This window comes from Dipodomys ordii, unplaced genomic scaffold (assembly GCF_000151885.1).
Source record: "Dipodomys ordii isolate 6190 unplaced genomic scaffold, Dord_2.0 Scaffold45, whole genome shotgun sequence".
NCBI classification, from domain to species: Eukaryota; Metazoa; Chordata; class Mammalia; order Rodentia; family Heteromyidae; genus Dipodomys; species Dipodomys ordii.
In genome coordinates, this window is record NW_012267261.1 from 177,116 (window position 1) to 203,268 (window position 26,153).

Sequence of the window (26,153 nt, forward strand, 5' to 3'; positions counted from 1 at the left end):
AGAGGCTCAGAAGAGTATCAGAAGAGTGAGAAGTGAAGGTTTTACAAACTCAGCCCAGGGCTGAGGGTCCATCCGAATTCTCCACTTGGCCTTCATGAGCAGGGTCTGGGGTCTTAGTCCATTCTAGTGCTGGGGAGAAAGGAAGACCCAGGCCAGTCTCCCAGGAACAAGCCCCCCACCCCAGCCTCATCTCCAATAGGGATCCCTTCTGACACGACACCCACCAACAGCCTCTCCCTTCTGAGACTGGATCCCACTAGAGCTGCTAAAGCAGCTGCTACCATTGCATGTCCAGATCTCATTCCCATACAAGACCTCCAGACCAAGCCAGCTTGACTTTTCAAGGTTTTATTCTTCTATTTGTACAGCTATATTTTACAATGCGGTAATGCAGTTTAGACACAGCCAAACCCTGTCTCCGGAGTAGTTATAACACAAGCATGACGCAGAATGGGATGAGACAAACGTCCTCAAAGAGAGTTTAGTTAGTGACAACTTCAAGTCCTTGTGTCTGCCTACGCTTCAAAAAGGGATGGCGCACACTCGTCCATCATTGAAAACTTCCGTGAAAAAAGGCACCGGGAGGACACGTTGTATATACAAACTGAAAACTAGAACAAAATTACACGTTTTCCTTCTGCACTTTTTTTTGTTCTTTTTGTGTTTTTTTTTAATACACACTTTGTAAATTGTAAACCTTCACTTGCAAAAAAAATACAAATACAGAGGCATTTTAGACAAAATATTTTCTTACTTATACAGATGCAATACTTAAAATATTCTCTTAAGTGCTCTTTCTCAATAAAGATTCTCAGATCCGTGTCTGCCTGCAGATACAAAATCGAGCCTTTGACGCAATTTATATTTTTAATATATCTTTTTTTAGGTTTATATATTTATATTATATATATATTTATATATATATATTTATATATTTACAACTCTGCCATATATTCCTTCACCTTTGGTTAAAAAAATTAAAGCCCTCTCTTGGATAACATACCAAAGTCTTGTCTTTGAAAAGAACAGCACATTTACATACAAAAAAAAGAAACATTTGTTCCCACAAAACATATACATTCCTCATTTCGCAGACTGAGTCAACTCAGGGTTTCTGCATACTCCCCAAACTGTGAATCTATGAAATGGTTTTGCTTGTGGCTGACGTAGTTCGCTTTTACACATAGGAGAAGAAGCAATATTATTTTCTTAATGGTTCATGGCAGTGGGGGAAGGGGAGCGGCTGCGCTCCCATTCTCCCCAGGCCCCGCCCCCCACCCCCCCACCCCAGCTACGATTCGCACTACTGGATGAGAGAGGCACTACATCATGGGATGAAGGTTGTAAAGTGTTACAGTATCCTTTGGGTCGATTCTGAGAAGGGGCTGGAGAGGAAAGCATCAACACTCCATGCTTCAGCAGGCTTTGGGGAGCTCCGGAGGCAGGTCAGTGGTGGCCACACGGTATTGCACCTTGGTGTTGGTGATGGCACCGTGCTTCTGGCGCAAATGAAGTCGCAGCTGGCTTTTGTGACGAAAATGCAGGTTACACTTCTCACACTGGTGGGACACAAGAGGCCAACTGTGAGTTATGATCAACCCAGGAGACAGGTCATTGCTCAGAGACCCCCCACCACCCTCACCCCTACCCCAGGAAGAAGCTTCTCCCTGCCTGGGCCTCCAGGAGGTCTTCCCTCTCAAAGGCCTGGTGAAGACTTCCTCTAGAGATAAGCAAATATTGTGCAATTGTCCCTGACCCACTTTCCAAAGTGTCACTCATGCTTTTGTCTGGCTTGAGACATTTCTTCCCTGACATGAATTTAATGTCTTAGCCAAAAGATAAGTTCCCATGTACACTTCCCTAACGGTGAAGGCATTTCTGAAGCAAAGATTAAAAATAACAATAATAATCCCTCTCTCCTTGAGAAGTCAGCTTTATAGCCTTATCACAAAGCCATCCTTCTTACTGGTATCCTCAACAGGTAGATAATACTTTGAGGGCAAGGAGCACTTCTCACTAATCTTCATTGTCTACCTAGAAAAATCATCACTCAGGCAAATAATACAATAACCTGGAATGCACTTAGACAAATGGATTGGACCAATCTGAATTCATGGAAATGCTCAAGTCTAAGATATGTCTTTAAAATACAGTTGTATTCCTTCCTAGGAGAAATACCTTGCTAAGCTAGCAAAGCCTTAGCAAGTTGAGTTCTCCCTTTGATTCGATAGTGTTAGCAAGGAAAGTCACTTAAAAGTAAAGTAGTTAAGTGTAATGAGGTAATGGGACAGAAAAACAGGCATTTGGGAGTAAAAAATTAAGACTAAATTTCATTTTAAAAATCATAAACCCCCAACATAATATGAACTGTAATTTTATAATTGTGTATCTGCATTGATTCATTAATTGTGACAAGATGTATCTAAAAACAGTGTAAACAAGAGAGGAAGCTGGATGCATGATCTTCACAATCTTTCTATATATTTTAAACCATTGCCATAAAACAGTATTATTGGGCTAAGTGCAGTACCTCATGCCTATAGCTTCAGCTGCTCAGAAGTTAGTGATCCAGATCACGGTTCAAGGTCAGCTTGGGTAAAAAAACTTGCTAACAGCAAGCCTCCTCTGTCAACAAACAAGCTGGGCATAGTAGTTCCTATCTGCAATCTAAACTGTGCAGGAGGCATTGGTGGAAAGAGCATAGTCTCAAGCCAGCTGGGCAAAAAGCAAGACTTTATCTTAAGACAATAACCTAAAACCAAAAGGGCTTCAGGTCCAGCAACAGCAAGACACTGAGTTTCAAACATTTTAAGTTCTTGAATGATAATAATAATAATAAAGTGACCTATTGGGATGGAAAGCATTTTAGGATAAAAATGGAAATAGATTTAGAAAATAAATGAACCAATAGTGCAATACGGTAAGAAGCCCTGGCTCTTGAGAGGCCTGGCCTAGAGAGGTATCCACTGTCTCTCCACCACCCACTGTACTATGTCCTGAGCGTGTCCTTTCTCCCCCTGGGTCTTGGCTCTTGCTCTGGAAGGATTAGGGCCATAAATACTACTAAATCATCCCTCTCAACTACAATATCCTCTGCATTCAAAATTCTAGCAAATCATGACATAGTGAGTAATTATTAGACACTTGCTACATGCATAAGCTATCCTGAACAGTTGGATGAATTAGTTAACTTAGTATTACTACTCCAGGCAGGAGAGGCCATTTTCAGGCTCATTTTTTCAGATGAGGAAATTAAGTCACTGAAGGATAAGTAATAAATAAAGAGCTAGTATGGAGATAGTCACCCCAAGCCAACACAAAAAAGCGAACACAAAAAGGCCCATTTTGCAAGTCAACATATGGGCTGCGGAAAATCATTTGTAGACTGGTTCTTGTGCCTGTTACCACCGAAAGTAATGCATACAAACTCCTCAAAAGCAGCCATGCACAGAATAGAAACAAATTAGTGTGGCCATCTAAAGCTCTCTACAATTGAAATTTCATTATACTTTTGCAATTTCATTAATGATTATTTTTGTTTTATAAAGCATTTCTAGTTTGTTCAATATTCACAATTTAACCTGCAAGCTCTAGTTTTTCTGGACTCTGCTCTAGAACACAATTCCACCAGCCTGTTCACAGCAGGGTGCTATGGCTGCTCTTGCTTGGAATGGTCTTTTCTTCTTGTGCTTTGTCATTGTTATTTGTTTGTTTTTTTATTGCATCACATTTTGAAGTCTTCCTCCTACCTCTAAGACTGCTTCTTTTCAAATACCTTAGCTGTTCTGAAATGCACATTTAGCACAATATAGGAGTGTGTTATAGGCTCTCAGTAAGTATTTATGGAATGAACAAATGACCCTAACAGCTCGATTTCCCTTGTCTGGACTTCTTTATATGGTTCAGGTAGCCCAGCCCAATGCCTCCATTTCAAAGATGAATACATTGAGACCTGGGATTGCCACAGTGGGTGTCTGTGGCTTTCTGGCTCAGAGCCAGATCTCCCAACCTGATAGGAGTGCCCGAGTGCTTGCAATTGGTGCCCACAGTTCCACCGCCCCGCCCTCCACCTCCTCCAGAGTCCTCAGGGTCTTACGTACATGGTAAGGTTTCTCTCCTGTGTGGATGCGCAGGTGGCTCTTTAGAGTCTGAAGGTGCCGAAAGCGGGTGCCACAGATTTCACAGGGGTAAGGCTTTTCTCCAGTGTGAATAAGCACGTGGGCACGGAGGTGGGCCACCTGAAGGAAGAGCCCAGCGTGAAAAGCTCTGCTAAGAGGGGCTGCAGACCTTCCAACAGGTCCTCTCCTCTGCCCCCCACCGCCCTGGATGGGCTCTTGCCATGTTGCCTGCTTACCTGGACAAACCTGGCTCCACAGGTTTCGCATTTGTAGGGCTTCTCCCCCGAGTGGATTCGTGTGTGGGTTTTCAGGTTGGCTGGCCGGTTGAACTGGGCCCCACAGATGTTGCACCGATAGGGTTTCTCACCTATTTCCCAGAGAAAAGGAAAAGACAAAACCATATTCCAGGAGGTCATCACTGATGCTGGCCCCAGTATTTCGAGGCAAACTGCTCCTTTCCCACACCTCTGCTGCTTTCTTGTCCCTCTCTCTCTCTTTTTGGAAGTATTTTTTCCTATGATCTTCTTTCCTGTTTGCTCATCTCAGGTAATAAAAAGTGTTACTATCTTTAAACAAAAGGGGTTTCAATTCAACATGTCAGTTTATGAGCACAATGCATCCTTCTGCCCCATCTCTCTCAACCCTTAATCCTGGCTCCATTTTCACATACGTACATTGAATATTATGCCTCCATATGCCCACCCCTCCCCTCACAATTCATGTCTCCCAGCCCCCCCCCCCGAACTCCCTCTAGCCCCCACAACACATGTTCTAGCTTCCTGGAATTCATTTTGTTAAACTATCAGTTACTTGTTCAAAGGTTTCTTTCCCTCCTCTTCCTTCTCCTTTGCCTCCTCTCTCTCTCTCTCTCTCTCTCTCTCTCTCTCTCTCTCATCCACACCATCATCTCTTGCAGAGCCAGAATCAAGCAGTGGCATGGTGGGGTAGGAACAAAGCTAGGTATGGGACAGGAGCGGGAAGTTCCACGAAGCCAGCGCTTCAAAACCAGTGCTTTCATCGGGTTCATCTCCCTGTAGAATGTGGGCAAGACAAGGTCCTTCTCTGGACCTCAGTTTCCCTCTCTGAATGGGTGGGACTAATTGAGGTGACCTGGAATGCCTGTTCTGGCTTTCCCTTGGATAGAACTGATGCAATATCCACTCCCTCACCAGGGAGATACAATCAGGCTGCTCTAGTTTCTCTCTTTCAGAACAAACATGCTTTTCCATTTGTGGCAGCTACAGCTGTATTCCATTTGCTAGAGGGGTGGGGCAAGGATGTGAGTAGAGCAGGCAGAGGAAAGCAAACGAACGGCTGAGCCTTCCACCATGGAAAGTTTCTGGAATAATGGGGCCACCGAAAGGTCTAAGAGACAATAAACACCCTACAACAATCAGATCGCAAGAAGCTACCTAGTAAGGAATGAGAGCTGGTTGATGAATCTGTCCATAGAGGACATCAAAAGGCTCCCCCCCACCCCTCACCCCCCACCCCCACTTTAGAAAAATTCACTTTGTCTCTGTCAGCCTCAGTTTCCTCCTGAATACTGTAGGATTAACCCACTTCTAACTCCAGCAAAGGTAGAGAAGTAGGACAGAGTCTCAGAGGAAAGACAAGGAGCACAATGCGTAAAAAAGTCCCTTCGTGAAGACCAGACAGGCTGGGATGGGTCTGCTTCCTGCCTGACCCCACTAGCTGCCAAGGCCCCACTCTGCGCCCCTAGAATTCTCTCCCCTGTCCTTCCCTTGAGACTCCTAGAGAGCCCTGGAAGGTGAGCCAGGGCCATACCTGTGTGGACGGTCTTGTGGCTGGCAAGGTTGCCCTTGTAGCGGAAGGAGGCCTGACAGCGGTCACACTTGTAGGGTTTGTCACTGTGGGTCTGCAGTGTGTGCCTCTTGAGCGAAGCCTCCTCAGAGAAGCGGCAGTCACACTCATTGCAGAAGAAGGCCCCGTTCTCTGTCGGAAGGTGAAAGGACACCATGTCAGCAGGAGGAAGGGAGACAGGGCTCTAAGAACTCCCTCCTCTGGGTCCCCCAGACTCTCTCAGCATCACTCATGGGAGGCCAGAGCAAAGGAGGGTGGGACAGGATCTTTTGAATCATATATAGAGGCTCAATCATGGTGGAAGGGAACCAAGACAAACTAATGGGCATTGGTAGCCTGCGCCTGTTTGCTGAAGTACTCTTCCTCTTCCCAGGAGCTTGAGAACCTTTCTTGTCTATTCACTAATTTGCATTTATCCACAGCAATAGCTCACTCATTCTGTGTCTCATTTTCCAAAGGGAGGATCACAATTGCTATCCTGCCTACCACATAGAAGCATATTACATAACACAAAGTAGAAGAAAGCACTCTAGGGACATGAGCTAGAAGTCCAACTCAATCATACTTTGAAGCCACAGTGAGAGGGACTGATGATAAACGCAGTGGCCATCCTCACATCTGTCTGGATTTCATATCTCTGAGACTGGGTGAATACCAATAATGGTAGAAGTAGAAACAGAGGCCCAGAGAGGAGGAGCCAGAAAATAGAGCAAGGCAAACAGCCAGGACACAGAAGAGGACAGTCTCTGCTCTTGCTCTGACTCAGGATCTAGGACCCTCTGCCAACCCTCTCACTACAAACATTTGTTTTTCTTTGGTTATAATGATTGGAATATGTCAGTGTCCTAGTGATTTACCCTGTGTTTGACTGGGCCAGTGCTAGGTCAACAGTGAGGCTTTTTTTTTATCTGGTAAAAATTGGGGATGCAAATTATTGACTAGGCAGAAATGGTAATTTAATAATTTGATTTAACTAACTGAATTCAGCTTCTATTTTTCTAACTATCTCCTCCGTACTAGAGACTTTCAAGGACCTATGTAGGATACAGAAATACATAAGGCCAGACACTTCTCCACAGAGAATCTGAGCCTTACAAGGAGCTCTGATGCACAGAGACAGGTCAGAATGATGGTTGTGGCACAGGGAGGCTGGAAAGCTCTGGGGGTTACAGTCAGTCCCGCAAGCTGCTTTTGCTAGAATGGTTCTGCAGGTGGTTCTGCCCATCTCAATTACCCCCAGATGAACTCCAATACCCACCCCTTGTTTTGGTCCCACCCAGTTCCCCAAGACTTGAAGAATGGGTGATCTGCTGGTGATTTTAAGTACTAGCAGACTTCTCATTAGGAACATTCCCAAATAAATACACAGATAAAATGGAAACATACTACCCGTGGAACAAAGGAATTCTCCTTTTCCCTGTGCAAGGAGGGAGTGGACAGGAAGGGACTCACCACAGCTGGAATCTGAGTACTCAGACTGAGTCTCTCCCATCTCCTCTGGGAACGTGGGGCCCGCAGTGTGCAGGCACATCTCTGCATGCTGCGGGGACTGAGAACCGCAGGATGTGCACTTCGGGGGGTGCATGTAGAGTGGTGAGTGGCTCTCACTGCTGTTGCGGGGTGAGCCTGTCAGGGACCTGTGGGCAGGAGTAAGGAGACTCAGAAGCCAGGTCAGAGGAGCCAAGTCCCCATGCCCCCTTGCCAACCTCTCCTCCCTGTACTCAGGCAAGCCTACATTCCAGAGCCACCCTATTCCACTCTGGGCTCAGCATCATCCACAAGCGTACCTTCAGAAGAGCAACTGCACAAGACCATTGGCCAAGGTCAAATCAAGGGCAAACCCCATTTCCCAACCCAATGGCTTCCCCTTAGTACTGCTGCCCCACAACCTCTCTCAGCACCATGGGCAGGGCCTTTGCAAACTGTGGTTGCTCTCCTCCCATGGGAAAGATTAAATGGGGGAAATGACGAGGGGTGATACTGATCAAGAAGCATTATACTTTCAGACTATTTGTGGAATTGAAACCCATTTGTACGACTACTTAAATATAATTTTAAAAATGAATTTAAAAAGTATTTCAGTGTAAGTACTTCCTACTTTAGGTTAACTTGATCACGTGCTAATTCAGACAAGCTCTTGCACCCATCAAAAGAAATGACTCAACCCATGCCTAGGTAATCTCTAATCAGACAGCCTCTGAAATTACCTATTAACGAGGTTATTGAGCCGGCTGGCTTGGGGGATGGTGGAGTCCTCCCCACTGGCACTGAGCTTGGTTGGGGATTGGAGATCAAGGTTCTCAGGCTCCATGGGTGGCTGGCAGGCAGGTGGGGCAGGGTAGGCCCTCGGAGAGAGGCGGCTCAGCTCAGCCTGCTCTGGCCCCTCTGGTTTGGCATTCTGGTTGAGGTTGTTGAGCACGATGAACTTGTACTTCTTCCAGTTGCAGGCTTTGGGATCCGTGGGGCTCTTGGCTGGAGGGGAACCAGAAGCCTGGAGGATGCAGGCGTTCTTGCTGCTGCAGGACTCTGTGGGTGAGTTGGGCTGGCAGTCAGATTTCTGGGGGCTCTGTGGACTAACCAGACCCTTCCGGTTCAAGGGCGCATTGGGGGGCTCGAAGTGCAAGGCAATCTCATCCTCTGAAGAAGGTCTCTCTTCTTCTTTGCTGGTCTTGTCACAAGGGAAGTATGGGGCGTTTCTAGCCGAGGGGGCAGCAGGCTTGGGGCCCTCTGCCACACTGTAGTGCATGTCGCTTCGTGCTTCATCTGGGACTGCATCCTTGGGTGAGTAGATGTTGCTGTGGCACACACTGGGTGGCATCTCCATGGCTGGCCGGCTGTACTCGCCATGGACTGGCCTGGTACTATCACAGGGAAGGGCCCGTTCCTTGGGAAAGGGGTTGGCCACAGGCATCCGGGCATCTCTCAGCTCTTCATCAGGGAAGAGGAAGCCATTGACTGGGAGGTGGCTGTACATGGGATAAGAGGCTGGTGGTGTGGACAGACCACTGTACAGGCTGGGGGCAAAGGCTCTGCTCTCACACCCGGGGGTATTTCTTAATGGTAGGCTGGTTTCTACCACTTCCCGGCCCCGATAGGCCATGATGTCTTGGGGCATCAGCATCCGGCTGTTGAGGAAGTCTTCCCGAGGAGGCTTCATGGTAGGAACCATCTCTGCTTCACTGTTGGAGAAAACAAAAAAGAGAAAAGCCACCAGACCCAAAATTAGAACTGTTAGGCAGATGACCTTGCAGTGACACTGTTATGTAACCACATCTGTGCTTGAGTCAGCTGGACACCGGGGAATGTTGCGCTGAAACATGGCTTCAAGGCATCTAGGCTACAGCTGAGGAAACTGAGGCCCAGAGAAGGCAGATGAGCTACCTATACAATCAGTATCTGATCAGATATGATCCTGTAAATTGAAGGCACCTATACATGAATGTCTGTGAGTCTATCATATTCTGATGTTACTTTTATGGCTTTTATGGCTTATATAAAGCTTTAAAAGTCCCTGTCTCCTGTCAGACACGCAAAACATTCCTACAAGGAAGGAAAAGCAGGTACCTGACATACACAGAACCAGAGAGGGGCAATATATACAATATATTCAATGCAGGTACCATGCAAAACTAGTTCTTTACTAAATAAAGGAGCTGCCCATGTGCTGAATGGCCTCTCAGGGAGGTTAATGGTGGAGAATGGATAGCAAATGCTAATACAAGAAGCCCTGATTCTAGAGCAGACAGTCCTCTTTAGAAAAACTTATCTGTGCCATTTAACAACTAAGTGACTTGTAGCAAGTTATAGTTCAGAGCACAAGACTTGGCCTATACAAAGTACTCACAGATGACCTTCATGATGAACTTGCCACCATGATTACCCACAGGAGAGCTCTGACCGCAAAGTCTTGAAGGGACATTATGTGGGTGTAAAAGTAGGCCAGTTCAACATGATCACAGTGAACAGAGCTAGAACCAATATGTGAAAGCTAAAGGAGCCAGATCTTTCAAATGGCCATGAGGAAGAGCTATCTAACTGCCCAGTGTGGAATGTGCAGCTCTGGGAATACTGAGTTCCTAGTCACATGTTGGAGCACACTTCTGTTGAGTAAGGACACAGTCATTCTAGAACAGCTGGCTCAAATGGTTCCAAAGAAGTTAAGCCTTAGTCTCTGTTCCATTTTGAGAAGCTCTTTACTTCTTTGGTTCTCAGGATCCTTCCCTTTCAGTGATGATTACATCTACCATTGCTTGGAGAAGAAGTTTAGACCACTAAACTAAACCAGGTTCAATAAATGTTCTTGCAGGGGCTGGGAATGTACCTGAGTGGTAGACTGCTTGCTTTGCATGCATGAGGCCCTGGGTTCGATTCCTCAGCACCACATAAATAGAAAAAGCTGGAAGTGGCACTGTGGCTCAAGTGGTAGAACACTATCATTGAACAAAAGAAGCATAGGGACAGTGCCCAAGCCCTGAGTTCAAGCCTCAGGACTATAAAAAAAAATGTTCTCCTTAATAGGAACAGAGTAATACAAAAGTTGAGCAAAGCAGTTCCTATCAATTTAAATAATCCACAGTTTGGGAGGGAAATTGGGGAAGCATGTGCACAGTTGTAACAGAAATCTAAAGAACAAAAACATATTTGTAAATTTTTTAAGATGCTGTAGAACATAGAGGAAGAGCTGGGGGAGGAAGAGTAGTAATCAGAATAATAATGTCTAAACTGATCTCTAGCTGCCCATGCCTGTAATCCTAGCTTCTCAGGAAGCTGAAATCTGAGGATCATGGGCCAAAGCTATTCTGGGCAAGAAAGTCCATGAGACTCATCTCCAATTAAGCACTAAAAAGCCAGAATGGAGTTGTCACTCACATGGTAGAGCACCAGCCTTGAGCAAATAAAGCAAAGCAAGAGCCTGAGACCCAAAGGTTTGGCTTTTGCAGGATCCTAGAAGAAACCAGGAGGGACTAATGAACTGGGTGCAGTTGGACATCTATAAGGGGTCAAGTTTGCATAAAGTGAAAGAGCTAAGAAGGACAGACACGGGCCATGGTGGCACGTGCCAGTAATCAGCAAGGAGGTTGAGGCAGGAGGATGTTGACTTCGAGACCAGCCTGGGCTATACATTGCTGGGCACTGGTGGCTCATGCCTGTAATCCTTGCTAGCTACTCAGGAGGCTGAGATCTAAGGATCATGGTTCAAAGCCAGCCTGGGCAGGGAAATCTGTGAGACCAGTATCTCCAATAATCTACTCAGAAAAAGCTGGAGGTGGATCTGTGGCTCAAGTGGTAGAGCGCTAGCCTTGAGCACAAAGAGGTGCAGGGACAGTGCCCAGGCCCTAAGTTCAAGCTCCAGGACCATCAACAAAGAAATAATAATAATAATAATGGAGGAAGATGAGGAGGAGGAGGAGGGAGGAGAAAAGGAGGAAGAGGAGGTGGACAAGGATGACGACAATGACAGAAATGTGCAATCATAGTAGCAATGTAGACTGCGGCATATTATATTAGATTATTTTTTGAATGCATGAATTCTCAAGGGTTTCTGATCCAGAAGCATCTCAGCTCACCTAGCTTTGATGAACTTCCGGCACGTGTCCACAACGTGCTCCATCTGCAGGTACATGGCTGTGGCCATCACAGCCATGATGTTGCCTTCTCGCAGATTGAGCCGAGATGTGTACATGAAGTCCAAGAGGATGCAGAACCCTTCAGGGTTGATTTCAGGATCCAGATTGATCACGCTGAGGTTGCATTTCAACTGGTCTGTGAAGATGCTATAGAATAGGCCACTGTAAAACAAGCAAATGTCCCATTATAGTAGACAGAAAGAATCTGTAAGATGTTAATAGCAGCGTGGATGAGCTCTCCTTCCCAGGGCCTACATTCTGACCTTCCATGGAATAAGTAATAGCTTGGACTTGGGAGAGCTTACCAAAGTCCTAAGGCACCTTACATACATACATTTGCCTGCCTTCTTCACAACCCTATGAGATAAACATTACCATGTTTCACTTTTACAAAGTGGTGACTGAGATGACAGAGGTTAAGTGATATGCTCAAAGTCACAGTGCCTGCTGTTCTTTTAGTCTTAACTGTGTGGATTACCAAAGTTAAATTTAGCATTCATTCCTAGTATCTATTCTTAGTCTACATTTCTGGGATGGTTCCCCTCTTGTTCTATCACATTATTCTCTTCTCAAAAAAAAAAAATCTGCTGTTTGTTTTTAGGATAAGAAGTTGGGTATAGATGAGAAACAAATAAAATGATGCCTTCACATACATCCTACCATTTTTTCCAAAAGCCCAGAGATAATCAAGTCAATTGTTCCATGTGGTCATCTCACTTCAGGTTGTCACCTATAAGTACTTGTGCAGCCTTGGCTGAATAATAGCATTACTTTGGAATGGGCATTACAAGAAATGAGTATATGAAGGGCATGAAATGATGCCTACCTGATAAGCATGGCAGACACTTACTGAACATTGGCCATTATTGTTGGACAACTAGAAACCTCTGTCCTCTCCACTATTTGTTTTTTGTTTGTTTTATGGTACTGGGAGTTTTAACTTGGAGTCTCACACTTGGTATTCAGGTGTTCTACTACTTGAGCAACATCCCCAACCCATTATTGCTTTTAGTTCTTTTTCAGCTAGGGTCTTTCAGTTTTTCCTGGAGCTGGTCTGGGACTATATCATTCCTACCTACATCTCCTGTGTAGTAGGGACTACAGATATGCACCACTATATCTGGCTTATTTACTTATAAGGTGTCTCACTAACTTTTTGTCTAGCTAGCCTCAAACTAGGACTTCAACACTATTTTTTTAAGTGCTGTGGAGGAGATGTTGGATATGTTCTCCAATTGCAATAGAGACCCTGATTCTAGGTGAATGATATAGAATCAAAGCTAGTGCTTTAAAAAAAAACTTATCTATTAAAATGAAGGTATGGTTGGGCATTGGTGGCTCATACCTGTAGTCCTAGCTACTCAGGAGGCAGAGCTCTAAGGATCACTGTTTGAAGCCAGCCAAGCCGTAAAGTCTGTGAAACACTTATCTCCAACTAACCAACAAAAAGTCAGAAATAGAGCTGTGGCCTAAATGGTAAAGCCTTGAACAATGAAAAGCTCAGATACAGCACCCAGAACCAGAGTTCCAGACCCAGGACTAGAAAAAATTGATATTAATTAAATGGAGGTATAGTGCCATCTTAGCACACATGATTACTAGAAAGATCTGAGGAGACAAATTAATATAACACATCAATATTGAAAATATTAAAGAATTAGCTCTCAAGTCTCACACCACTTTATACACTCATGGAAACATACTCCCAAGATAAAACAAACACAATTATAGCCCCCGCCTCACCCCAAAAAGCACAAAAGTTCAAATTAAGTTGCTTATACTAGAGACTCTTCCTTTTTTCCTTTTTCCCTGGTTAACTGAAGTTATTCTTCCTGCTCACACTAAACACACCCTTCCCTGTTGTAGTCTGTGATTTCCTCCTTCTATGTCCACAAAACAGAAAGTGTTTCTCTCCCGAAAGTGCATAAGGGCACACATTCATTCACATCCATACCGGCTGCAACTCCAGGCCCTGTGCTGCTAACAGACAAGCCAGGAGTCATTCCATACACAGTTCTGTCTCCACTGGCTGCCAGCATGGTCAGCTCTCTTTTCTACAATCCCCCTTCCCTTTCAGACCACTCACCTGCAGGCCATGAGAACTGTCTTATGGGCTCTGAACTGCTCACGACTAACCACAATGACAACATCCGTCAAGATGTCGCGACTTCGGAGGCGATTAAGGTTGAGAAGGACGTCGCTGGCATGGCGGGTGAACTGTATACAACTGTCAGCCGGTGAGGCCATTTTGTCTTCACCTGAACAAAAGAAGTCAAAATTCTATGAATCCTCAAGAAACTGTTTCTTGCCTACCAAGAGTAACAAAGCAGATAGATGGTTCAACCTGCTCAGGTATGAAATATGAAACGCAACCTAGGTCCTCTGTGTTTCATCTTTGAGCAACTAACTCATCACCCACCTCTGAGTGTTCTACACAATGAGAAGAAAAGCCTTTATCAGAAGCTGGCATAGGAAGTTCTTTAGGTGGAAGGGAAGAACTGTTGTTGAATGTTTTCCTAACGTACCAAAGACCTTGCCAAGCATTGAGAGGCAGGGAAGTATGTTGCAATGGAGAAAGACCATGAGGCTAACTTTTCCTTATGCTAGCTGTGTGGCTTGGAGCCTGCTGCTGTTTCTAGGCTTTGCTCTTACCAAATAGGCACAGGAATACCCACGTAGTTGTAAAGTTTAGAGATCTGTGCCAGATTATGGCAGGTTCTCAAAAAATTGCAGCCATACCCAGGTCCTGTTGGCTTCTGCCTCTAATCCTGGCTACTCAGGACTAAGATCTAAGAAGGGCAGTTCAAAGCCAGCTCAGGCAGGAAAGCCCATGACATTCTTATACCCTATTAAACACACACACACACACACACACACACACACACACACACACATCCAGGAATGGATTCATGGCTCAACTGGTAGAGTACCACCCTTAACTAAAAAATGCTAATATATGGCCACAGGAAAAAAATATATATATATAAACTATTTCATCAGTACTTTATTTCATTTCATTTCATTATCCTGATCATAATCTAGTTCTCTCACAACTTGGATTCAGACTTGTTTTGCTTTTTATTTTAGCACTGACTGGGCCATTGTTGGGGCACAGCAGGTGGCTACCTTCTCTAGGGTGAAGAATGAGAAAAGAAGGAATCACCATGCAACAGTGTGAAGTCTAACCATGTAGGAGTGAAAGCTTGTTGGGAGATACAAGGAATTCATTTTTCTTTGTCTCTTCCAATGCAAAGTTCATCAAGACACATGCATTTGCAAAATGAAAAAAAAGAAACAATTTATCCACAAAATTATAAAGCATAGAATTCCATCCACTTACCCAAGGCCTTGCTTCACAGTTCAAATTTTTGCTTAAAACCTACAAAGAAGAAAGCCAAGAGAAATTGATTTAATGAATGTTAAGGTTGTCCACTGTAGTCTTATTTTAGGATACACGTAGTTAGTTTTGCTTTGATAGTTGCAGCCTGCCAGCTGGTGTGGTTTTACCACAAGCTAGCAAACATACTCCAGTTCTGCTCTTTTCAGAAACAATGGGACTCTGAAGCTTTGAAATCATAATATTTCTACCCTCAGTATTGAAAATACAATTGCATACATTAATTACAAATACATGTACACATATAGTTCCTTTCTCTAAATAAAAAATTTATACATCCAAAGGCCACTTGAGTTTACGGGAAATAAAAAAAAAGTAGTTCTTTCAATATTAATGATAATGATCCTTCAGGGACCCAAAAACACTGGACACTATTCAAAACCTGCTAAAAATATTGTCTTTCAAGTCTTAAAGTGATTCCATGAAGCTGATAGGTTCGATATCTCTATCCATCCTTCCCTGGTGACAAAACTGAAACTTGATGGTTCGAGTGACTTGTTCAGGACAAATAGCCAGGCAGTATTTCCTGAATCTCTGAAACATTGAGGACTAAATACGGAGTCTACAGAATATAACCGGAGAAGGCACTTCTATGCATTCCTTCATTATCTTTGCCCTCTTTTTCAAAGTTTCCTCTCTATTGCCTCTGAAGTCTAAGGCCAGATACAATGCCCCGGCTTCCAAATTTGTACTTCTTCCTGGTAGGAAACGATTTAACTGTGTAGTTAGCTGAGAACTAGCCTGGGGAGCACTAATCTTTAAAGAGATTTAATGAAATATGTGCTCTCTCCAAATTGGTTTCTCTAGAACAAAAATCATTAAGAGCCTGGGTGTAAGACATTTAGGAGCATAGGTAGACTGCAAAACAGAACAAGATTGGAACTCTCTTCCTTCATTTGAAAAAGCACAGCCCTTTGGAGCTATTTTTCTGGGTAAAGGGGCCTGATGAAGGCCCGTGAGGTCATGTTGGGCCACGTAGATGGCTAATGGCCTGGCCCTAGGTCTTCTGGCTCAAATTCCTGTCCCCTTTCCAAATAAGCCTACGTGCTATGGAACATGCGACACAGCACCCTGAGGTGGGTGAATCTCGTTTTTAAGTTCCTTCCCCCACACAAACTTTGCCCCATTCCAGGCTGCTGAGTCTTACCAAATGAGCACTCTAAAATGAGAGGTTTTCTTGAGTCTGTAACCAAACACTGACATTTCTCTGTGGTCCCAAGTGCCAGTCACTCAATCTCATCAGCTTCAAGGTTAATGTGCGCATGTGCATGAGAGGGGATTGAAGAAGGAAACAGGGGAAGGGAGAGAACAGAACAGAAAAATACAACAGAACCTATCTCCTCCTCTCCTCATTCCAAGTCAAAGGTAGGTAGAGAGAGATACACTAAGCCCTAACCAGAGTGCAATGAGTATTTCCTCTGAAAAACAATGCTGAAGACAGCATGGAGTTTATGTATAAGCTTTCTCCTCGATTCTCAAACACTTCTAGAATACCCAGGCTGTCTTTTAACCGGCTTTAACCACTGGCTCAATTGTGGATTTCCAGTCACAGACTTTTGGAACCACAGGAAGCTGGGATTTGCCATTTCACCATGGCAAGTGGCTGTGACTCACTCAAGATGCAGACTGTAGCAATCAAACAAAAGACAAATATTTGGGACCGCCCAGCCTTGGGCTGTCACCTTGAACCTCCTTTTGGCCTGAGCAAAAGCAAATGCACGCCCAGGTAGCCTGCTTCCTTAGCAAGTTCAGCTAACTCCAGTTTAGTAGCTCACAGCTTCCAGAGGTGAGAGCAAAGATGTGACAGACGCAGAAGCATCAGTTTTTCTACAAAACACAAGCTTTGTCCCATCCACGACTACATCTTTTTTTAACATAGCCCTGATCTACTGTAGAGGAAACAGAGGTTCCAAAAAGAAGACTTGTCCAAGAACTCAAATTCAATCTCTAACAAAGTCCTTGACAACCCTTCTTTACCAGGTACAGTCACACCAATGCCTCTCCAAGACTCAGACATTCAAACCACCACCAAGAGTATGGGACCACCATGCAACCACCAAGAGATCAGGATCATCAAGGAGAAACTTAACCACTAGGAGTCCAGACCAGGACCTCCCCACCAAACCTCAGCGCTGAGTGCAGTCACCACCAAAAGGAGAGAGAGAGAGTTAAAAGTTGTCAAGTCTCCCCACTTCGTCCCTCCTTTCGCATTTTCCTTGTGTGTATTCAGTGAGACACAAGGAGGTACTCCAAATGAGCTTCCCGTGGTTGGGGGAGGAGAAGGCCAAAAGAAAACAAAAACAAAACGAGAGCAAAGAGGAAAAATAGCAAACGCAAAAGAGAGGGGGAAAAAAGAAATCTAAGAGGCGAGGTGAAGAGTAAGAAAGTGCTCCAGTCAGAAAGACCCCATTCCTTTTCTCCACTGGGTTGGTATCAGGCGCGCGCTCGTGCGCGTGTGCACGCACCCCCCCCCCCCCCCAGCACAAACAGAAACCCAGCAGCCGCGGCAGAGCCAGAGCAAGCCTGCGCAGACTCGCCCACCCCACCTCACCATACCTGTCTTCCAGGGTCCGCCCACCCCCAGGCAATCAGCAGGCTCGGGGATTGAGGCTGCCCATTTACTTCCAAGCTCCAGAAAGCGCGGTGGAAGCCGGGTGGTAGGATGGTAGCGGCGCTTAATTTAGAGACATCCAAATAAAAGTTTTCACGCACTTCGGTAGCTAACATTGTGCATATGCCTTTTTTTTCCTGTTAAGCCTTCAAGGCAGGGGGTAGTTGAGGGGAATAGCACAGCCCTCTCATTCCCGGAACCTAGTCGATCTCAGCTCAGTGGATTTCACAGAACACTCTGCCCATTGCCCGGCTCCAACCAGAAGTAACTTTCCAGGAAGCTGCTGGTCCCAGAAGGCTGCCAGAATCGCTGTGCGGCGCCGGGATTCACCCGGGGACGGAGGTGGGGGGGACGGGGGAGGGGAAGGGAGAGAGAATAAGTCCCCCTTTCCCCAGTCGGCTCGGGTTCCAGGGCTCTGAGTTCACCTAATCCCACCCCTCCCCAGCACAATTTACAAGTAGGCAAAGACAGACAAGTTCGTAGCCGAGCCCGGGACGGAACTCAGGAGTTTGGATCCAATCAGAGGTTCATGTCTAGACTTAAGTTGCCCAATTCTGCCGTTTGTTTGCCTGATGTGTCCTGTTCTCTCTTTTTGCTTACCTCCCTTTCTTTCCCTGCTCTTTTTTTTTTAAGGGGGATATTTAGACGAGATGTTAAAAGTTTCAAAGATGAAATACCTAGAGTTCATAAGGGTCCAACCTGGGATACCCAAAGGAGTTGGAGAAAAATTAATCTACAAAACCCCATCCGGGTATGCTGGCTACAAAGTCTACCAGGATCTGGATCCACCAGGCTGAACCTTGGCCGGGTTTCGGGATTTCTGAATCCTATTATCCAGAAATCCTAGAGATATGGTTCCCAGTACGCAGAGGCCCGGGGAGGGCGCGAACCCCAGCATGCGCGCTGGCTGGCTGGCACACTCCAAAGTTGCCTCGCCTTTCCCAGGAATTAAAACCTCTGAGTTCCATCTCCCAAATGATCTCTATGACCATTCAAGAGGCTTTGGGGCGGGGGGGCTGGGGGAATGGGGAGGAAATCAGGCTCTAGTCCTAAAACTAGCGGATGGCGTCACAGTGCGCCGTGCATCCATTCTGAGGTGGAGGCGGGGTCAGAGTTGGTCCTCAAAAGACTGAGGACTCTCGAGATCCCTGTTTTTTTTTACCCAAAAGCAAAGCGGGGGAGGAAGAGTGGGGGTTAGAAGAGGTTAGAATGGGATAGGAATGAGAATCTAGGGCGTTAGACTGGGCTTTTATTGGAAATGGGGAGTCCCGTGGTTCCCCAATCATGTCTTTACCGCTGCCTAACACTAGAGAGCGCTCTCCATCAACTCTTGAAAAGACAAGCCTTTCCTAGTCCGCCTCTCCTTTTCATTGACCTAGTTTAGCCAGAGTCTTGATTTGAAGAATGCCTTCTCCCTGCTCTCCCCAGTCCTTTCTATCCAGGCCGGCTGTTGGATTGTTGGTAAACTAATAACTCCAATAACTCGCTGGAAAAAAAAAAGCCAAAGGGGAATTTTGAAAGTGCAAAGCACTGTTTGGGGACAGAGACAAGGAATTTTAATAAGATTGGAGCTGCTGCAGTGAAATGCCCATCAGGGCTTCTACTGGGGGTCTGCAGCAGCCTCTCAGCCAACAGGCAGCGGCCACAGTCACCCAGGTCTTGGCAGGAGGGGGTAGGGTCAAGCTGTTGGGTTGCTTTTGTTCTGGGAGTAATGAAGGACACATTGTGCTCTGGGCTAGGGGGCCCGGGAAGGCAGGAGAAGGGACAGTAGATAAAAAGCAAGTTTGATAGCACAAGGGTGTGGATGAGCTACTTGGGGGAACCAAGGTGTTCGGGACTTTATGTCCTGACTTTCCTTTCGATCACGTTTCCTGCCTCAGCGCACTAGCAAGCCTACAAGCTTCGAGGAAATGCAATAAAATGAAGGGATGTGTTTTATCAGCAAGATCTGAAGACGAGCAGCAGAAAGTACACTTCTTCCCCCCCCCCTCCTTTCGCCCAATCGAAAATAGCCTTCCAGAAGGCCTGCAGTTAAATGCCAGCAAACCACGACCCTGGGCAGAGATCTCTTGACCATCCTACTGGACTGAACTCCGCCTTAGCAAGAAGAAGAAAAAAAAAATTGGAGAGGGAGGGGCGGGAAGCATGATCTCCACAAGCAAACAATGCCGTTTAAAATTCGATCTGGACAGAAGTCAGCCAAGGTCTTTATTCACGTTAATGAAGATGGAAGGCACTAACTGTCCTTGGAAAGCGATGAGTCAAACTTGACCGCGCTTCAAACACGTCCCCAGATTCTTTTCCAACCCGAAACAGAGGCGCATTTCTCCGACTCTGCCTCCGACAGCTCCCGCAGAGGGAGAGGCTGAACTTGATTCCGGCAGACTTGGATGGGGGAGGCGGGTAAGCAGTAGGAAGGGGGAGGCGGTTAGACCGCTGTCTGGGGCTGTTGAGCACACAGGCCGCCACTAGAGGTCACCAGCGGGCTGATGCTCATTTTGCCACCTTAAATCAAGAACTCAAAAATCTTTACTGAGACGCTGTGGCACACATTCCAGGATGACGTTCTGCCTAGCCATATGCTACGCTCCCCCCCCAAAAAAAATCCCACACACATGCACACACATGTACACACTTGATTCCTCGCCAAGCTACTGAGCAAAGGATAAAGGAATTGGGAGGAATGATGTCAGGGTCCAAATATGAACCTCTGGAGTCGCATGGTGCCTTTCTGCAACCTGATATACTTGGTAGGCATTAAGCACTCACGCCCGACTCCAGTATATGCATACCTCCAAGATTCGAGACACGTCACTCCTCAGTACCATGACAACTCTTCTGTCCATCACCAAAATCTTAGGCCATGCTTTCTGAACAATCTCCTCTAAGAGTGATAGGAAGCCATTTGTAAGGTGCACTGCCTACTTATAGAGACCTATGTGGTTAAACTAAGCGCTCTGAGCTAGACACTGACGGTTTAAGCCTGTAGCCCTAGAAACTCTGAAAGTTGAAATCCAAGGATCACTGTACAAAGCCAACCTGAGCAAGAAAGTCTGTGACACTCTTATCTCCAATTAAACACCAAAAAGCCAGAGGTGGAGCTGGCTCCGGATGTAGAATACCAGCCTTGAACAAAAAGCTATGGGGACAGCGCCCAGGCCTTGGGTTTAAGTCACAATACTGGCACACACACACACACACACACACACACACACACACACACGCACACTTTAAGGGGAGGGTTCTGTTTCTTCTTCTACTTGGATACTTTAAAGAAGCAGAGGTAAATTTTGCCTGTGACTTTGCGCCACTGCCTAGTCCTGGTTAGGTCGCTGTCAAGTCTATTTCCTCATCTTCAAAATAGAAGTCGAGCCCTTAAGCTCTTGCATTTTGGATGACAGCCTTCCATCACCCCAGAGAGGGGCCACAGCCACAGGTAGATATCCTCAAAGAGTTGAATGTTTCTCTTGGCTGAGATAAATGTGGATTACGGAGTGATTATCAACAGAGGCAAGCATCTGGGGTCTTTCTGATCCCTAACAATCCATTAAAAAAAAAACAAAAACCTCTTATATCGGACACGGTCCCCAGTGGGGCGTCTCCTTCCTCTGTTCTGGACACAAACCCCAAGGTGAAAGGGTCGACCTCACGCTCACTGCAGAGGCAGTGACCATGATCCGCCACTAGGTGGCAGACGCAGTCCGTCTGAGAATCATTATTCGGCCATGGTCTTCCACACTGGGTCCCTTCCTTTTATTTATTTATTTTTCTTTCTGTCTCTTGGGGGTGGGGATAGAGATGTTTCCAAAACCAAAGCTGGAAAACAATTTAGTGAATATAATCCCTTCTTCCTGACGCTCAACGCCTTTAGTAATCACCGCGCAGTTTCTGGAACTGCTTTTTATGCATCCTACGTGGATCTCCCCACCCCATTAAAAAATAGCTATCTTGGGAAAAGAAAGAAAAGGTGCGCTTTTCTTCAAATAGAACCATGGGTGGCGATGTTAAGTGAGATTTTTGCAATTTCTCTCTATTTTTAAATGCTATCAACCAGCAAAGAAAGTCGGGAAGACATTCATCATCTCTCTCCGTAAAGGAAAGGGATTGAGGGGGAGCCAAGGCAGGCAGGCTCTCCCTGGGACTGACAGCGCACGACCAAGCAGGAGATGGGCACGGGAATCTGGTCTTCTGGAGGGTGGACTAGGCGGTGGGAAGGGTCTGGAGAGCGGTTGCTGGCTTCCTTTGGAGCTAAGAGAAGCTGGCCGCTTGGGCTCTGCGCTTCGCGCTGCTCCTCGGGCTGCTGGCAGCGCGGTGGTGGCGTTCCCACTTGTTGCGCAGTTCAGTAAAGAAACCTGCGTATGTGCGCCGAGCGGCTTGGACCCACACAGCCTGCCACGGCTCCAGGCCATCCACAGTCCTACCCCACCGCCACCGCCAGCTAAACGGCAACACTTCACACACACACACACACACACACACACACACACACACACTCCTGCTTATCTGTCAGACAGAATTCAGGTGTCCTGAAAAGTCAAGTACAACTCCTCCACCCAGAGACCTAGTCTTAAAGTCAACCATCACACACACACACACACACACACACACACCACGCCATCATGCCTCTTATGACACTTTCCCTACATGGTTTCTGGAACAACATCTCCAAGGATGACACTATGCTAGCTGGCGAACAATGCTTTTCTTCACTATCGGAGAGATCAACCTGCCAGGTTTTCCTCTTCAACGTTTTGCCACTTTAGTCTTTTTTCACCTCCCCAGATTCTATACATAATATATGCCCCCATGAAGGTAATTTCACAATTATTTTTTCCAGTGTTTGACTTTTGCTAATAGTTGTATCCATCGAGGGGTGGCGCTGCTGCACCATCTCCTCTTAAACCTAAGTTTTTTCACAACCAAGTGGGTTGTGAGTTTTGCTACCCGGCAGGGGACAGAGAGAGGGAAGGAAGGATTTTGACATCTGGTCATGGCTACCATTTACTCAACCCATAACTGGAACTCTTTCAAGGGTTCAGCAAAGGGCAACTTCAGAATTTAGAGCTCTATCCCTATGCACCAAACCCAGAATAAACAGGCTTTTCAAGAAAGCGTTGAGGGTAAAACCCTTTCAAACTGAGCAGGAGAGGGAAAGGGCAATTGCAGAATCCTTGCTTTCTCTAGCTGCCCCCTCTTTCAAGTCACCTAATATCATGCATCACATCTAGCCTTATCCCAGTGAAAGACCCTTAAAAATCAGCTCGTGCTTGAGCTTGTGATATTAGAAATTCTTCCAAAGAGGATATTGGAAACTTCTATTTATAAACTGGGAGGAGGGGCACTTATGCACGGGTTCTACTGTAGTCATCTTAGCAAGAGAATGCCAAAGTCCTAGTGTGCTTCTTCTCTCCCTCCTCTCTCTCCTCTCTTTCTCTCTCTCTTTCTCTCTCTCTCACTTGCTCCACCAGAGACAAATACCTTTCCTTTTCTTCTTAAAAATAAAAAAGCATATATATTTTAAAGCAAGAAGTGTGATTTCACCTTCCTGCTTTGAGCTGGAGTTTGCTACCTCCAGGAATAGTGTGTGGACCAGGGCCAGATGAACTTCAACTTGTCGAGTTTCTGTTCCAGTGCCAAAGGCTCTTGGTAGTAAATAGTGAGCAAAATAGATACCTGTCTCCTGATGAATGTTGCCGGCCTTTTTCTTATTTTTTGAAGTTATTTATTAAAACCACACACACACACACACACACACCTTGCAAAGAAAAAGGGAAACTGGCAATCTCTGTTGAGGAAGCCAGTGGCATCGACAAGAGCCACAAACTGAATTTCTAAACAGTTCTTTCCCTAGCGCTCTCTCTCTCTCTCTGTCTCTCTGTCTGTCTGTCTCTCTCTCTCTCGCCCTACCCCCAACCCTCTTTTTTTTTCTGGAAAGTAAATTTTTTTTAATCTACTGACATTTTTTAAAAAAAGTTTTACAAGGCTTTCCTCCTGGAAACTATAAACGGATTGAAAAAGAATCCATAAAAGATTATATCACTTTTCTTTGGGGAATGACGGGCTCTCTGGGGCCATCAAGGACTCTGTAAACAGCTTTGGGCTTCCAGCACTCAGTTCGGGGGTCATTCCTTCTCCCCCAAGTACCCGGACGTCCACCATTCCCACACCAAGACATTAACCTTGGCAGGAAGGGGCGCACCACCACACAGAGGATCTTCCCCTCCCCTCCTCTTAAAAAAAAATCTGCTGGTTTGTGTTTTTGTTTTCCATGGGGGAGTTTTAAAACTTATTATGGCAACACTAGTTCCATATCCCCCCCCCCACGCACACACCGGGGTTCCAATAACGCAGTATCATAAAAGCAACGCAACCCACAGTTCTCAAGCCATTTACCAGTGTCACAGCGTCGGAGAGGAGCCGGGGAGGAGGGCGGGGGACCCTCAGTCCTGCTGCCCCCACCCCCACTCCTCCAACAGCCGATTTCCGAGGCTCTAACTCTCTACCCCGCTCCCACCCCGGGGCCGCCGCCGCCACTACCTTCCCCAATCCCGGGCGGGGGAAGAGCCACAGGTTGCACATCCAGCCAACCTCACCATCTATTTGTGCAGGACCACTCACAACGACCCCTTCACTACCACCACCTCTTTGGCGCCCGTTCTCGCTTCTCTCACCCGGGGTTCCCCACTCCCTCACTCCCTAATCCCCCAGCCAGGGAGCCACAAAGTGTCCTCCTCTCTCCTCCCGGGTCTTGCAGGTCAGAAACGCGGGCCGCAGCCCGGCCGTTTCCCCCTGGCCCAAGTGTAAAGACCTTGGGAATCTGAAGCCCGGCGTCCGCTACACTCAGGCCCACAGTTGCCTTCCTGGCAGAGCATTGCACCACGGATTGGGGATAAGTACGGGAGGGGGGGGAGAGGAAAGAATGAAATAAAAAATGTAGGAAGAGGAGGGAACAACCGTTGAGATCCAACTCCACAGTCACGAAGCGCCCGAAATACAAACAGCGCGACCGCCAGAAATCCCACCACCTTCTCGCTCCGCTCTGCCAGGCTGTCCCGCCAGGGAGCCCCGAGCTGTCCCCACACGGACAGGCGCCGCAGGTGCAAACGCGCACCCCTTTGCCACCCTTCCCCACCCCTCAAACCCCCGTCCCGCCGCCGGGCTCCCGTCCCCGGGATGGGCAGGCCAGGCAAGAGCTTGCGGGGATTCCCGATTCCCTAGACTACAACCAAGAAAGACTAATTTTCAAAGTCTTCAACATCTCCGCTTCCCCCCTCTCCCCACCACCACACACACACATACACCACCTCCCTGGCCACTACCGCGCAAAGCTGAAAACCTCTCCAACACACAAGGGAAAGGGACATCAACACATTGCGTCTCTTCGGTAGGAGGATCATGATTCTCAAAAGACACAGCAGACAAGATATTTCATCTGGGTTTATGACCAAAAAGGGGACAGAGAAAGAAAAAACAACAACAAGAACACCCGAAGAGTTCGCTTGCATGTTATTATCCCCCCCCCCGACATACACACACCCCCTTCCAAATCTCGGCTCGGCTTAGAAGGCAGGGGAAATCTGTAAAGGACCGAGGCCGGTGGAAGGCAGCCAGCGGGGCGAGCGCGAGCGAGCGGGCCAGCTTCCCCCCCACTGGCCTCCCGGAGTTACCCAGAAGGACGGCAGAGGGGAAGAAGGGAGGAGAGGCGAAGGGGAAGGAGGAGGGCGCGAAGGGAGGCAGGAGCGAAAAGAGAGCGAGCAAAGAAGGCAGTTTGCAAGCGAGCACAGAGTGGGGGGAAACACACAGCCGCACGAATCCAGCGAGATCACAAGCCGTACGCAAGCAGCAGCAGCAGCCAGAGCCAGAGCGCGAGCGCGCGTCCGTCCTCTCCGCCGTCGGAGGCCACACGGCCCCCGGACGGGTCCGAATCACCCCCGACACCCGGCCGGGTCCTCTCGGCTCCGGCCGCTCCCCTCCCCCTGACTCCCCTCCTGCTCTCCTCCACCACCTCCTTTCAAACAAAAACAAAAACCAGAACCACAGCCAGGGGAGGGTGGCCGAGCCTCCCCGCACCGGCCGAGGCGCTCAAAGGGAACAAAAATCATCAGCATCAAGATCGCTTTTTTTTTTTTGGTTTTTTTTTTTAAAAAAAAAAAGAAAAAAAATCTATATCCTAAAGTGGGAGAGACGTGGGACTCATCTTCGGCGTTTATTTTAACACCTGACAGCTAGAATAAATCAATAGATACATTGATATCCATAGATACACGTAGGAAACTTGGAGCCAAAGCAATTGGCAAAAGCGGGGAGGGGGGGGAAAGAATTAAAAGGTAAAATCATGATTATGAGCAGCGGCGGCGGCGGCAGCGGCACCAGCGGCAGCAGCAGCGGCGGCGGCGGCGGCAGCAGCAGCGGCGGCAGCAACAGCAATAATCACCTGGTGTCCGGCCTTTCCTAGAAACTTCTTGCATCACCACTTCTAAGAACCCCAGTTCTAAGAATCAACAGAGCTCAATTCTCGGAATTTGAGCTGCGGACTTTACCACTGGCAAGTAGCAGGGGAGGACTCGGTGTCAGGT

General features: G+C 46.8%; 1 protein-coding gene across 5 annotated transcripts in view; it reads right to left on the reverse strand.

The window, feature by feature from the left end:
• Positions 1-332: 332 nt before the first annotated feature.
• The window catches only part of Bcl6 (B-cell CLL/lymphoma 6), a 51,173-nt gene continuing 25,352 nt past the window's right edge, over positions 333-26,153 (reverse strand). Inside the window, exons 1-10 of one of the 5 annotated variants that reach the window (XM_013019440.1) lie at positions 26,012-26,072; positions 14,910-14,948; positions 13,656-13,827; positions 11,510-11,731; positions 8,150-9,121; positions 7,395-7,579; positions 5,907-6,074; positions 4,355-4,485; positions 4,101-4,238; positions 333-1,559 (exon numbers count right to left, since the gene is read on the reverse strand). In XM_013019440.1, coding sequence (XP_012874894.1) covers positions 1,416-1,559; positions 4,101-4,238; positions 4,355-4,485; positions 5,907-6,074; positions 7,395-7,579; positions 8,150-9,121; positions 11,510-11,731; positions 13,656-13,816 — 2,121 coding nt within the window. In that variant the 5' untranslated portion in view covers positions 13,817-13,827; positions 14,910-14,948; positions 26,012-26,072 and the 3' untranslated portion in view covers positions 333-1,415. Of the gene's footprint in view, positions 1,560-4,100; positions 4,239-4,354; positions 4,486-5,906; positions 6,075-7,394; positions 7,580-8,149; positions 9,122-11,509; positions 11,732-13,655; positions 13,828-14,909; positions 14,949-16,113; positions 17,423-17,522; positions 17,807-24,926; positions 25,038-26,011; positions 26,073-26,153 lie in introns of those variants that run through there. The other 4 variants (XM_013019445.1, XM_013019443.1, XM_013019442.1 and 1 more) reach the window with 4 other exon arrangements.